Consider the following 15,522-nt stretch of genomic DNA (forward strand, 5'->3'; position numbering starts at 1 on the left):
TGCCGTGTGTGCATCCAAGTTCAAAAACATTTCTATGTGCAGGTAAGAAACACACACAGTCCTTGCACAGTAAAGCTGCTGTGCTTCACCTGTTAAGTGACAAGCGTGTGTAAGCTGAGGTGATAGGCTTATAAAATGCACCCTCCATGGTTTGTTGGTCTAATTAAAGAGTCATTTATATCATAAACTTTTGCAAAGTGTTGGCCTTTTAGAGACTATTGAGAAAATCCTCCGTTAAGTGATCTTTGTGTTTATTGTAACGTCTCCCGGGCTGTGCCGTGAAGTCCTACATCAGCCCTCCCTGCTCCCACGCTTTCCTCTCCCACCTGTGTCCCTGTGGTGCAATTTAGCTTCATTAGTCCTCATGGAGCAGTTAAACCACTTTGTAGCATAAATCCACCCCTTCACTCTCTTCATCTTCTCCTCCCTCGGTGGTTTTTCACCATCTCAGTTTTTTTCTTCTTTTAAATGGTGACGTTAAAGCTGCACTCATTGATTTTTATACACAAAGACAACCCTAAAGGACAGCAAGAACAGTATACAGTGTTTTTTCTCTAACTGATACTGGAAAAACAGAAACAATGCTGAGTTTAGTTCCATATCTTTGCTTTTAGGGGCTCTTTATAGCAAAGACTGGGCAACAGAATATGTTATGTACTACATCACATTTCAGTGGGGTATGTCAGAAGTGTGGGCTCATCTGGGATTTGAACCCAGGACCTCTCGAACCCTAGGTTTAAAAACACTCCTAGACCAACAAGCCCATGTGCCCACAGGGGTTCTTGGTGTCTGTTCACAGTTATGTTCTATGAAGTTGCTGTTTGAGCACCATGATGCTTCCAGAGTAGCAAAACGGTTAATGGAAAACCATCAGTCTAAGAGTCTGTGTTGTTTCCAGCCTTGAGACTAAGTACCTTTGTGCTATCAAAAGAAAACCGAGTGATATTGAATGACTTTGTCATTTGTACTCTAGACAGGAAACATAAATCTCAGCGTTTGCAGATGAAACTACTGAGGTTGTAAGTTGTCACGCACAGTAAAGAGGTGAAATAGGTTGCGTTGCTTTAGTTTTGGTTGTCTGCTGTTGTTGGTTACGTGTTGATCAATAATGATGGACATATTCTGGTTCACTGCTGAGCAGAAAACACACTGACACTCAAAGATGTGCCATCAATGTTCAAATGTGCCAACACACACACTGTATTAGGACATGACATTGATGTATGTCCCAATCAAGCAGCATGCTGTTTGAATGGTACTGAAAGTTCTTTGGAGCAGAAAGAGATTGAGTGCTCAAATCATCCATAGCACAAAGTCTTCAAACTCCCCCTTTCTGACGTAACACACTGTTTTTGTTCTGACAGTAACGTTAATAAACCTGATTTCTTTCTCTGTTCTTGTGTTCAGGATTGCATAGAGGGGGGATTCAGCAGCCTATGTGCTAAAGCTAGATCACTGGTGCCTTTGACACAGAGATCGAACATCTCTTTATTTGGTTCTCCACTCTTTGTTTACACTGACCATAATCCTTTTGTGTTTCACTGTTGCACATAACAGAAATCAGAGGTTATTGTGGAGGGCTAACATTATCTTGCACATCATCCATCATCACAAAAAGGTCAGAGAAGCCTTGTGCCAACTAGATGTGACACCACTAAGAAATCTTTGTTCCTCAATCTATTGTTGAGCTATGTTTATGGTGAGGCAGGACTCATTATTGTGCTGAAAGAGGGCACTGGCATCATATTATTGGAACGAAAGGGTCTATGTGGGCTGCACCAATGTTTAGATAGCTGGCAGATGTCAAAGAAAGCTTGGACCCAGTGTTTTCCAGCAGACCATTACCGGTGGTGATGCCTTTCCTGGCTTCTCTTCTCTTCCAAAGGCAACTAATGCACACTCACGTGGCCTTCCATGTGATATAAAAGAAAAACCTGATGGTCATGTGTTCACTGCAGATGCTTTCTGGCCATGCATTGGGGATTCATTACCATGTTTGCTCCCCTTTCGCATAAGTGAGCCTTGAGTGGCCGTGACCACCATGAGCACCACTTTCACTTTTGTGGCTTCCTTAGTCTTGTTTTAGTGAGTACTAACCAATTCATAGTATAAATGCACTTGCTTAGTTCTCTAGTCCACAGCCAGTTACCTGCTTCCAGTACTTCAACTTCAAGGACCGCCTGTTTACTTGCTACTCAATATACAATATCCTGCTTTAGACATTTAGCAGGTGTCTTTGCAATGAATCACCTGCAAGTGGTTTCATTGGCACGTGTAGTTATTTGTTGGCATGTTCTTGGCATAATAGTCTCACATGGAGATATGTTATAGTTTGTTTTCTGCAGAGAAATTAAAGACAATTTGAACGTTTGCATTTAAATCCCAGTTTTCTTTGAATTGTACCTGCAGCGAGCGGCGCCGGGGTTTCCCGATCAGCTGTCTCTCCTCTTCAGTTATTTACTGCTGATTTATTGGGTATATTTCTGGATAAAAATCTGTTCTGCTGCAGCTTTGAAGACTAATTAAATAAAATGGCCTAAATATCTCTCTGCCTCCCTCTTTCATATGAGCATATTTCATTAGTTTAAAAGTAAAAAAAAAAGAACAGAAATGTGCTGCCAAGACTGCAGCAGATTGACTGAAGTAAAAACTGTTCTTGGCTAAATGAAGCGTGCAGCTGCAGTAGAGCTTTTGGCAGACGGCACTTCTCTGTCATCCACTGACGTCTCCGATTCATTTCCTTGAGACCTGCTTTGTTGCCAAACAGATTAGGCACAGCAGCATCAACATCTACACCGATGCCTTTGTAATCTTCAGACTACAGAAGAATAGCCTGAGGAACAAGCAGCAGGAGCTTTGTAAGGACTTCAAGATTCAGTATAAATGAACAAACAACAAACAAAAAGAGCTGCTTTGCAGGGCAGGAAATATAAGCTGTAAATGTTTTTATTCATCTGTGAATCGTTTGTTTAAAAATAACAATCTTTTAAAAGTTCAGTTTAATTGTTTTCTTCTCATCTACACGCTTATTTACTCCCCTGCTATTTGTGTGACTTGTAACAAATGCAAACGAATGAATATTGTTTTCCAATCCTAATTATCCACTGCTGATTATTTCCTAATTAAAACAAAACTGATTATCACAGTTAACAAAAACATGGCCTTTCTAGATATGAAGAACAGCAGCTATGGGGGTTCATCAATGGTGGTAGCTGCTGTAACACAAATCTATGAACGACACCGAAGGTCATGAAGAAGAAGGCGGCTCGTTTTGTATCTGATGGTCATTTGCTTTTGTTCGACTCCGCTGCAGAGTTTGGGTACGTGCACAAACAGAAACAACCTTTTCCTCAAAGGTCAGTAGCCTCACACATACTGTACCAAACCTCAGAGGCGCCGGGCTGCATGTTTCACAGGCTAACAAGCAAACATCACGCTGCAGCTCCACACTGTGTAATTCATAATCAGACTCGGAGTCAGGTTAATTACCAAGTACAATGCTCGGCAAAAGATTTAGCATCCATTGCCTCGCTGTTTTAGTAAAACCAGTTACATAATTACACAAATGGATTCAACGCCTGTTTGTTGGGTGGATCTACTGCAGCACAGCGGTTAAGATTTCGAGTTTGAGCAGAATAAATTAGAATTTGGGAGCCTGATTATACGTCAGAGAGTCAACAGAAAATGAATCTGCAGTTTGATCATTCTGATGACCGGTAACAGTTTTGTAAACACTGCTTAAATTCAGCATTTCAACTCTGTGTTGCGTTTGTAAACTGAAAGTTCAGCGGCTATGCTTCACTTGTGTCTGATATTTTAAGAGATCAGCTGAGTAATAGAGAAAATAAACAGCAGATTAACCAACGGCAGAAATAATCATTAGCCGCGTCACAATAAGTTTTACATAAATGATGACAATGGGCACATGTATCAACGTCAGAGGTGCTGTTTGTTGAAACATTTTTAAAATCCATGACATCAGGAAGTGTCAGTGAGAATAATCTAATATACAGAAGAAACCTGGTAGCAGCTATTTATAAATATGAAAAAGCTGCAACAAATACAGCTTAACATGCAGAATATACAGCATGACATACGAATACCAGCTTTTCAGTAAAATAACATGCCGGCTTCGTCATTTTCTTTCAGTCGATACAACCGTGCTGATGTCTGGATCGTTCTGCAGAGTGTCTAAGCCACGTCGCTGGTAATTCTGTAGCTTAGACAGAGAAGGGTTTATAGATTCAAATATGCCAGCACTTTTTCTCGCAAGTGATGGCAAACCCACCAAATCCTTTGTAATGACATGTAGAGATGCTTACAGCTTTATACTGTTGTTATGGCGAAGAAAACAGGGTCCTGAGATAAATGACTCTTTAGTTTGCCTCTTAGTCACCAAGTAGATGATGGAAATGGGCAGGAGCAGGAAAACAATGAGCTAAAGTGGCTTTTTGTTGTCTGAGTTTCATCTAGCGTTAATATCAGTCTGGTCTCATTCAAATGTTGTGCGTTCTTGGTGGGATTTCACATCAGCACCTGCATTTATACAAGTAGTGGTCGTATTTAGAGTTGGTTAAAGTCACCTTTGATGGAGAGAGACTGCATAGCATTTCTTCTGCTTTAGTTATCCTATAGATTCAGATACATGAGGTGTTTCACAAAAAGGAGAACCAGTGTTTGTAATGATGATGTTTCACTTCAAAGTTTGTTTGCGATCTAAATAAAACAGCTACAGCAGCTCCAACTCGTTCTTTCTCTGATTGCCACACTGCCTTGTTCTCTCTGTGTGTTCAGAAATCGATTTCTCAGTGCCCGCTAACATCAGACCCAGAACAGCTGAGCGAGTGAGCAGCGCTGCGTGCTGCTGAAAGTTTTCTCCCCTTTAATTCAACATTTACTCTTCTAACTGTAATTTCACCACCATCATGGTTCACCCGCTAGATGCTGAATGAAATGCACCAGCTGTGTTATCATATTAGAATTATTTGCTGCTGATTAAACATTTTCAAGAGAAGATAGAATACCTGCTCCGTGCTACCGTCAGTCTGCAATATTTTTCCTGTTGCCATCTCAGTTTCTGGAGACAGAAGTGTCCACATTTGGCTAGACAAACGGAGAGCATAAGTCACTTATCAATCACAAGGTAGCCACTGCTGGTTATGCCCTGCTTTTTCATTTATTTTTCTCTGAATGGGTCCACAATTTATTAAAGAAACATCATGTTGTAATAAATCCGGCTTGAAACCAGTGACCTGGACCACAAACATGAGACAAACATTTGTTGACAGAATAAATCAAGTGAAAACAGGCTGTTTCCCCCGTGGACTTCTATACAATGTGTCTTCTTTTTAGAGTCACAGGTGTTGCCCCCTGCTGGCCGTTAAAGGAACCTGCAGGTTTAAACCACTTTCACTTCCCAGGCTATGAGGCTATGTTCACTCTCTTAAAACAGCACGTGCTTGTAAGGACACAGACCTTGTTTCTTAAAAATGATTCAGCACTACAGATGCTAAAAAAGAAGTTGAAGTGTTAATGGTCATTAAGTCGTCTGACACTGACTGACACTAATGACTGCGATGTACGCTGCAGTCCCTCCTGGTATTGCAGGGAACTCTGGGTAAATGTCCATCAAATGGCACCAGAGTGATCACTGATGCCGCCAGCTGTTCCGACTTACACATATTAGTCCAAGCAGCTGTGATTATTTCACAGTATGCCAGTGTGGGCCTTGCATTATAGTGACGGCTTTGATTTATTCCACAGATTATCTCGCAGTCTCACTTTCATGAGTGCAGTTTTCTTTCTCACTGAAAATATAAATGTGTGCATTATTTCAATGATTGTATGTTACAGGGGATCTTTAATTTTGGTTATTTGGTATTAGATGAAAACTGCAGGTTCTCAGGTTTGTACAGATGTGATGGTGTCAGTAACATTAACCTCCTTGGACCTGGCGTCCACATATGGGGACATCACATTTTGGGTTGTCTAGACCACAATACTAAATTTTGCTCTTTCAAATGAGCCATATTGCTCAAAGGGGCACAATTGTTGTTTCTCATTTTGTTTTTGTACTCAGGAAAAATGCTGCTGTGTTCAGACACCAAATAAACAGTTTTGCACATCATTACTCAATCGTGACTTTATAGTGTTCTGTCGACAGTATAAAGCCCAAATAGCAAAGAGAAATTAAAAATGCATGCCATGAAGGAGTTTGGTCTTAGGAGGTTAAATAACAGAGATTTCTTTGTGTTTTGCCACAACAACCACCTGCTGACATGACGTTTTCCCTGCTCTTCTTTCTTCCTTTCATTCCCATATTTTCCTCTGGCTCTTCTTCTGTTTACCTTTTGTCCATCTTCCCAGCAGCCGTGCTGCTGTCTCCCTACAGCCAAGCGGTAAAACATTAAATGGTTACAGCAGTCTAGTAGTTTATGTCCTTGGACACAACTAGACACGTTTTTTTTTTTTCTCCACACAACAGAAGCATCTCCCTGAACCTAACCTAAACTTTTCTGAATGATAATGAATAATCAAATGTATGTATAGTGTAAATATCTTGTCCCCTCAGGGACTGTGGTCTCTGAATGAGTGGACTGATTAATGTCACAGCCTCCAACTGTTTACTGTGGATTTTTTCTGGCCTTAAAGAGAGAAAAAAAAACTTTACTTTGTAACCACAGACATGACCAATAACTAAGTATGAGACTGGACTACTTAAAATTCCTGTCCAGAAACACAACTTAATAGATTAAATGTCATGAATATTTCCATGAGTCTGTGTTATTACCCAACATACCTAAATACCCAATCCCCTGATGTCCTGAGCTCTCAACGTTTCCTCCTGTCAGACTCTCTGAGTCTTCAGCTTCCCTTTGTGCCTTTCTCCTCACTCTCTCCTTCCTCCACCACTTCTCCAGCAGGGATCTCCATCAGCTCCTGAGGTCTCTGCTGTGTGTGTGTGTAAATTTGTATGTGCCTGTGTGTGTGCGTGCGGTTGTGTTGTGTGGAGTAAATGGCCTCCAGGATCCCCAGGGCTGCATCTCAAATGTACTCACAGAGAAGCAGAGTCATGACTAAGACTGCATGCCTTTCATTAACAGAGAGAGAGAGAGAGAGCAAACGTGTCTAACAAAGTTGAAAAAGTCAATTTATTCCTCTGGTGGAAATGTGCCTAAGACTAAGAAATGTCTTTAAGGAACAAGTTTGCATTGTGTGGGTCAGAGTACATGTCAGAGTACATGCGTGGGTGTGGGTCAACTTGCTGCAAAGTCAGTGTTATTTTGTTTACATAAGAAAGATGTTTTAATAAAATCTGATCACATTAATTCTGTAAACAACACAGGACTTGGTGAGCTGATGTTTGATCAGCTACATTACAGTGTATTGTACCTACAGAGTATTTAGATAACTTACATTTTTTACAATATTAAATTTTCATCCTCTTCCAAGTTGAAACTGTGTGTGGAGCCCGTTTCTCAGTCTGCTCCATGCTGTCTGATTTCCCGCTAGTCTTGAGAGGTGATTATCTGGAATCCTACAGAGAATGAATGCGCGCAGCCTATTTAGCTCCGTTTACTGGTTTAGTGGATGTGCACCACATTTCAGTGAGCTTTGATGTTTGCACAATCACAGAGAATGAAACAGTGTGTGAAGGCCTGCTGCATTAACAGCTTGATGTGTTTAAATCAGTGGTTCTAAACTTGGGCATCAGTAGCTGTGCATGGAGCCACTGCAGGTGAGGTGAAGTAATACTGAATCAACATGACTTCTCTTTGTTTAAGACACAAACCTTTAGTCTTCATCTTGTTTTATTAGTAATAATTTAGAACATTATCACATTTTTATCAGTAATTATTAGTAATGCTGTTGAATGGTGAATTGGAGAGCCTGGATTCTCACCCTATGGGACTGACTCTAGCTCTAGCTCCACACTTTATTAAGAGACATTTCTAAACAAATACAGCGGTCCCTCGTTTATCGCGGGAGTTACGTTCTAAAAATAACCCTCGATAGGTGAAATCCGCGAAGTAGCCAACTTTATTTTTTCCAATTATTATAGATGTTTTAAGGCTGTAAAACCCCTCACTACACACTTTATACACTTTTCTCAGACAGGCATGAACATTTTCACACTTTCCTCTCTTGTTTAAACTCTCAAAGTTCAAACCTTTGTAGAAAAATAAGTCCAGTATTACAGAATGAAACCAAAGATCAAACTCTGTTTTCAGGTCCAGAACATGGGAATAGAGCAGCTGTGAGGGAATTCAACATTAATGAATCAATACTATGGAAATAGAGGAAGCAAGAAGAATGAGTTGAGTAAAGTTTGACTTATATGACTGTTTTGTTCGCTTAATGCGCCTTATGGTCAGAAAAAAAAACGTAACTTCTACCTTCCTTTAGCATGTCCAGAAGTCCAACTTTTTGTGCAACGGTTAACATCTTCCTCTGCCTTTTGGGCGCTATCGCAGGTCCCTTTGACGGTGCAAAACGTTTCGTCGACATTGTTGTTTCTTGGGGAGAAAACTTACAAACATACAGTGCAGCACTTCAGAGTCACACTGCGAGCGATTGAAGATTTATGTAAATTTGACAAGCTGAACGCATTCTGTACTGTACAGGAGACACAGCAAGGAGGAGATTGATTGACAGTGGTCTACAGCCAATCAGGATGCAGAACACAATGCGCTGTAAAAAACAAACAAAATAAAACTGCACACAGGAAGGCCGTGAAAGGTGAACCGCGTTATAGCGAGGGACCAATTAAAGTTAGTAGGGAAGGGTTAATGGGAAACACTAAATGGCCTGCAGGTGTTAATGTGAGTGTGAATGGTTGTCTGTGTCTACGTGTTAGCCCTGCGACAGACTGGTGACCTGTCCCCCTCCCGCCGCCACCGCCGCCTCCAACCCTGAAAAGGATAAGTGGAAGAGAATGGATGGATAGTTTCTATGTGAGGGACAGATTGTTGTTCGCACAGCAAACAACTTGCCAGTTACATGTGTTAAACCATATTCTGCTTTAACATCCTTCTGGGACTGATGGAGACCACAATTCACAAAATAAACATCATGCTTGATTCAGTAAGACATGAAACTAGAAACTGAGATCATAAAGTCATCAGGAAAGTGTTTGCTAAGATCCCAACAGAAAACAGAAACGGCGATCATTTTCCTATGGATGTCTGCGCAACTGGAAATCTTTCTGTAACCACAGGAGTCGCCCCCTGCTGTCCAGTACAATTAATGCAGTTTTTGGCACATCTACACTTCCATGAAACATCTGTGTTTTGGAATAAAAATAATTAGAAACACCTTTTTCCTCCAAGTGGAGCTTGGTGAGCACTAGGGTCTTTTGTAACTGAATCAATTGCTTTTATCACCTTCTTGTCCCTTGACATAAAGTGTAACATCTGTGTTGTCCACCCCTGAACAAGAGCAAAAAGCTACACCCTCCCTACACCTTTGGTCTTTGTTGGTACTCCTTGGAGAGACAACTTAGGTCTCCATTGAAGTTATGGAGGCTGAGGTATTTTTAGACACTGTCGTGCTTGGGACCAGTGAGGCGGGACCAGGGAGAGAGTTTAAAATCAATGCAGACAGCATCGGTGTGCATGTTGGGCCATATGTTCAGAATGCGATACATAAGAAATGTCGGCTCTTTGAGCAGCGTAGCCTGATAAGTGAGTCAAACAGTGATTTTATCTCAGTTCTTTCTACCAAAAGATATTACAGATGTAGGTTATAATCTGTGTTAACAAGGGGGAGCCCCCTCCTTTCAGTGCCACTTAATTCTAATATCCTTCAATATCCCAGGCATCACTGACTCATACAGGTCACGCCCTCCTGCGCCAAGGCACGGCGTGGATAATTAATCTAATTTTAGCGCTGGCACTCAGTGATATACTGGACAGAGATTTGCTTCTCAATCATCTTAATGCTGCAATAAAAGATGGTGCTTCCAAGAAGGAAGAAAAGAAGACTTTTCCGTGCACTTCAGTTCCCTGCTTATGACTCATATCCTGTTTTTGTTTACATATTTAGGATGTGATGCTTGCTACGTGAAACATACTGCGACAAACTGACTCAGCGACTGCCACAGTGTTCACACAAGAAATAAGACCAAGGTCATTTATTAAGGTTAGCATAGCACATGTATGCACATCCCTTTCATAAAATATATGATTGTTTTATTTTTTATTAGCATGTTGGTTGCTGAATATATAATTAAATGTATGCACTTTTGTGCTTGAATATAAAATAAATAAATAAATGAGCTAAAAGCTTGATGCCAGCTGGTGCTGAGACAGAGAATGAGCTTAGAGACAAGCTTTTATGATCTTCAGAGCACAGGATGACCAGGTGAACCACATTAGCTGACAGCCCTCCCAAGGCTCCTGAATCATAACAGGAGCATCAAGGACAGCTTACTGGAAAGAGCCATTCATATTCCTGTTAACATGATTTAGAGCTCAAGAAGTCTCTGTTCAGCCCTCTGTGTCTGTAGCCCGGTTTTCACTCTTTTTTGTATCAATACAATCTGCTGAGAATGATTTGGTTTATTATATTGACCTGAAATACTGAACAGCTTTATGCTGTATTCAGGATCTAACTATTTAATTTTATTATCCAGTAACACTGGTTAACAAGCACTTTGCTCCTGGGATTCTTTCACCTGCACCTGGAACAAATTTTACTGACTCAAAATCTAAAAACCATTTTCATCTAGAACATCCTGTTTTGTTATTTATGAAGTATTGGACAGCTATTATAGCCTGACGGAAACGTGATGTGCTTCAGTTTTTAAGAAATACATTTAATTAACCAATAATTAAGGAAGGTGTCTTTCTTGGTCCTGAAATCTATGACCTGATGCTTGACAATGAACTCAAAAGGAGCTGAAGCCCACTGAACCAGCAGCTTGGAAGCATTCGTGCATGTTGTCTGGAATTTCCTTGGCAATTATAGAGTAGAGAACTGCGCCGTGTTTGCCACTGAAGATGCACTTATTCCATTCTTGTTTGACTTTTTTCCACCAAAATTTGGGCGATGTCAGGAATGCAAAAAGGTTTCATCAACATATAAAAGGTGATGGAAAACCGATATCAGGGAAAATGTAATCAAGCACGATGGCTGATGAGATGGATGAGCAGTACAAGCGTAACACAAGCGCCTCATTTTTTACCTGGTTTTCAGTAACATGCTTTAACATTTCTCTGGCATCGTTAATATACAGTGCAATGCATTAATAAACATTAATAAATTTGGTGGGAAAAGTCTAATTCAAGCACCAAATCTGAATAAAGTCATGCAGTTTAATGTAGTAAACACTCCTCGATTTACAGAAAAATAATTCATTACTGCAGAATGTTGACACTTGGTATAAATCTGCCATTGGATGCAAATTACTGTGGCATTTTCTACTGCCTGCTTACTGTAATCTCTGAGCTGGCACACTACATATACAACTTCAGGCACCTGCAGTACTGTGCAGAAGTCTTGAGCCATCCTTTCATCATATTTTGCTTCCAGTTAGTCTTTGAAGCCTCAGTCCAGTCCTCGGACTTGACCATTTTCAGAGAAATGCTTTCGTTTTTTTGTTAGGCCACTTGACACTGACCTATGAGTCATTTAAGCACACAAAAAGGAATCTATCTCAAGGCATACATCAGTGTTATGTCTACAGACTTCACAAAGGAGCAAAGAAGCAATTTAAAGTTTTAGCTTTTGGCATTTTGTTATGGCAGCCTGTTAAAACAGCACAATTTCTTCCCATTTCTTTAGTTAAATATATAAAAAATGCCAACGATAATACAGTTTGACAATCATAAAATGGTATGTTTGCACCAACAAGTTCATTCTCAGACAGCTGAAAACTTGGCATATCCTGGCATGGTGCGCAGTGTGTCGTTAAAACTATGTGGGTAAACTGGACAACTGGAGGAGGAATTGGCAGGTCTAAGAGAGAAAAAAAAAAGGGGGGGGGGGGGGGAGAAAAATACTTAGCACAGGATCTGAAAGAGGCACTTAGCTCTTCTACTGTTCACAGAAGTATGATCAGAAATGGTTACTGTCAAGATGTCATTCTTAAGGCTGGAGACCAGAGAGAAAAGGCCGAGGTAAACTACACAAGAACTGGGTGGAAAATCAGTGGCAGCAGGTTTTATAGAGTGATTGATCCAAATGTAAAAATTCTGATTCAATTTATTGTCATTGTGAATGACAGTAAAGCGCTATCAGATTTCTTTTCTCAGATTTCCACCATGCATTACAATCTGAAAAGCATCTGACTGGCAACAGCTTTATTTTTCAGCATGACGCTGATCCCAAACACACTGCCAGTGCATTAAAAAGCAGCCGACAGCTTTGGATGTCCTTCAAGAAGCCTGGAAAATGATTCCTGAAATGACAAGAAATCATATCTAAAAGATCTTGTCTTGATGCACGCTCAATCATCCAGGTAAGGAAATCCCAGAAAGTCGATTCTGTTCATCTGGACTTAATGTTTTCTTCCACTGAAAACGTTAAGTCCAGATGAACAGAAAAGAGTTCAGACTATTAATTTTCAAGCTCATAAAAAACTGTCCTTTTGCCTTATGCACTGTATTCCCGTGTATAATTGCACCTATTTCCCATTTTTATAGAAAAATTTAAGAATGAAGGGGTGGCTCAAGACTTTTGCACAGTACTCCGGGGTATTAATGCTGCTCTGGTGCACAGTACATCCAGTAATGTAGCAAAAATAATGCAGGGCAGCCTGTTGTGTCTCATCATTGTTTCGTTTGTTGCTAGCTCTCACACAGAGTGCTAGCATGAGCTGCTACACTGACAGATTCATTGGATAACTTAATTTAGCATTAAGGTCATGCTCAAGGTCATCAAGGAAAGCAAGACGAGTGGTGAGTCAGCTGTCATCACAGTCTCTCTACTCTGCTCCACCAGAGAACAGTGGTCCCTGTTTTCTATTTTATTAGCACTAAATTATTAACTTTACTGGCAATAATAAGCATCCACTGTTATCACCCTCAGATATTTCAGAGTCATCTCTGGCCTCTATGACTCACACTCGTTGTGCCCTCTGCGTGCCAAAGCTTGGCGTGGATAATTAATCTAATTTTAGCTCGGTGTGTTTGTGCTCGAGTGTGTGTGAGAGAGAAATACTGGACGCCGTTGTCATTCCTCCACAGCGAGCAGGCCGAAGGCGGCTTCAGTGTGACATACTGTTATCTGCTTCTCCCTCTTGCTGTCAGTGTTTCTCCCTCACTGTATCTTCCTGTCTCACCTTCTCCTATCACAGACAGCTTAAACCGATTCCTGTTTTCTGCATGTGGCATCATACCTGTAACTACTGAAGCACCTGATAATGAAATCTTAAATTCATCTCATTTTCTCTCCCTCTCTGCCTCTCCAGCAGCGGATGCCGTGCCGGTACGGAAAGATGGGGATCAGGTAAAGTGCTATTATCTCTTATAAAAAAAAAAAAAAAAATTAATGCCTGCACCATTTGCTGCACACCTCAATCTATTTTTCCATTTTGCTGAAAGCCTCTGTGACAGAATGCAAAAGACACTCTGGTGCTGGCGTCCTCAGCTCTCCTGTTACATCTGAGCGCTCTCCAGCGTGAGAGTGGTAGCATGAGTGTTGATTTTTGGCCCCTCAAATATTATGGAGGTGAGAAAGAAGCGCTGTTACTCATCCAGAACTGTCTCCTGTTGTTACACAGTGTAGCCCTTAGAAATGTTAAAGACCCGCCCCCAAAGATACGTGGTGCTGCAAAAAAAAAATGTTTGCCCTCTTCCTGATTTCTTCATTTTTGGCATATGAGTCACACTTAAATGTTTCAGATCACACAACTTCTGATATTGGACAACAATAAGCTGGATAAATGAAAAAAAATGCAGTTTTGCAAAGTTATCCAAACTTACCCCCGAAAACTAAAAACTGGTTGTTTCAACCTTGGCAGTACGGACTGCAGTGCAGTAACTGACAATGAGTCTTTCCCATCACTCAGGATGAATTCTGACACAGTTCTTTGTAGAATTGCTTTAATTGAGGCAGACTGTGGATTTTAAAGCCTGTTTAAGGTCACGCCAAATCAGATTTAAGACCAGACTTTGTCTAGGCCACTTGTTGGTGTGTTTTGCATCACTGTCCTGCTGTATAGCACGAGTGCCATCGAGCTTCAGGGCACAAACTCATGGCCAGACATTCTCCTTCAGATGTTTCTGTTAGAGAGCAAAATTAATGGTTCCATAAATTCATCCAGGTCCTGAAAGCCGTAAAGCAGCCCCAGACCATGACACTACCGCCTCCATGTTGTTATGTTCTTTTTATGAAATGCTGTGTTAATCCTACACCAGATGTAACAGGACTCAAACCTTCAGTCCACAGAAAAGTTTACCAGAACTCTTCATGTTTTCCTTTTGGCCAGCTGTGGTTTACTCCTCTGAACTCTCCCATGGACACTATTCATGCTCAGTCTATTTGTTACTATCGAATCATGAACTCTGACCTTAAATGAGTGAGACCTGCAGTTGTTTAGGTTTTGTTCTGGTTTCTTTTGTGACCCTCTTGGAGTAAATCTGCTTGGGAAGCCTGGAAAGGTTCACTGCTGTTCCAAATTTTCTCCGTTTGTGGATAATGGTTCTTACTGTGGTTTGCTGGAGTGCTAAAGCATTAAAAACGGCTTTGTAACCCATTTCAGGATGATATATGTCAGTTACTTAGTTTCTTTCGTGGATGTAACATGATGTGCTGCTTTTTGAGATAGTAAAGTTGGGATCATATTTTCTGAGACTTCTAGGGTGTGCTTGGGTCCCAGTGGTATAAATTTCATTAGAGAGTCAGCACCAGGGTCCGGATGGATGTCTGTATGCCTTCTGTTTTTTGTGATGAAGTCTCAACTATGCCTGCAGACATCAAATAAGTCAGAAATGGCTACTCGGCCGTTGGCCATTTCCAGCTGTTTGCATCCCCTGCAGAGTGTAATCTTTAGACTACTTCACTTTGTGAGACAGGTTCTAGTTATGTGATTTATTGATTAAACTGACAGTAATCAGGCCGGGGTGCACCTGGTGAAATTTAAGTCTTGTTTCTGAAAAATGTGGTTAATTGCAGTTAATTCAAGATATAACAACAGGCAGCAATTACTTTCACATAGGACCTGGTAGATTTGGTAGCTTTTGCCCTAATAAATGAAATCATCATTTAAAAACTGCATTATATTTTTACTCTGGTTATCATAAAGTTGTTTGATGATCTGAAACATCTAAGTGTGAGAAATATGCAAACAAATAAGAAATTCAGAACGGGGCAAATACTTTCTTACAGCACTGTATTTGCAAGCCTGTGTGTGTGTGTGTGTGTGTGTGTGTGTGTGTGTGTGTATTGAGCGTAAAGTGTTCAGACAGTCTGTTTCAGTACATGGGAATTTACCTGAGTTAAAGGGAAAGCACTCCTTTTTGGGGCATCCTCCTCCCCCGCATTATCAAAAGTAAGAAAAGAGTTTGGTGGCACCACAGG

The 15,522-nt window shown here is 40.8% G+C and overlaps 1 protein-coding gene across 7 annotated transcripts in view; it reads left to right on the top strand.

The window, feature by feature from the left end:
- The window catches only part of LOC146643153 (uncharacterized), a 73,131-nt gene that overhangs the window by 19,581 nt on the left and 38,028 nt on the right, over positions 1-15,522 (top strand). For 6 of the 7 annotated variants that reach the window (XM_085396189.1, XM_085396190.1, XM_085396191.1 and 3 more), the window contains exon 2: positions 13,412-13,449. The exons of the other annotated variant lie outside the window; for it this stretch is intronic. In XM_085396189.1, coding sequence (XP_085252315.1) covers positions 13,412-13,449 — 38 coding nt within the window. The remainder of the gene's footprint in view (positions 1-13,411; positions 13,450-15,522) is intronic. 7 annotated transcript variants of the gene reach the window in all.

This window comes from Rhamphochromis longiceps, linkage group LG22 (assembly GCF_057381845.1).
Source record: "Rhamphochromis longiceps isolate RC_006_pf linkage group LG22, R_longiceps_female_GT1.1, whole genome shotgun sequence".
Taxonomy (NCBI): Eukaryota; Metazoa; Chordata; class Actinopteri; order Cichliformes; family Cichlidae; genus Rhamphochromis; species Rhamphochromis longiceps.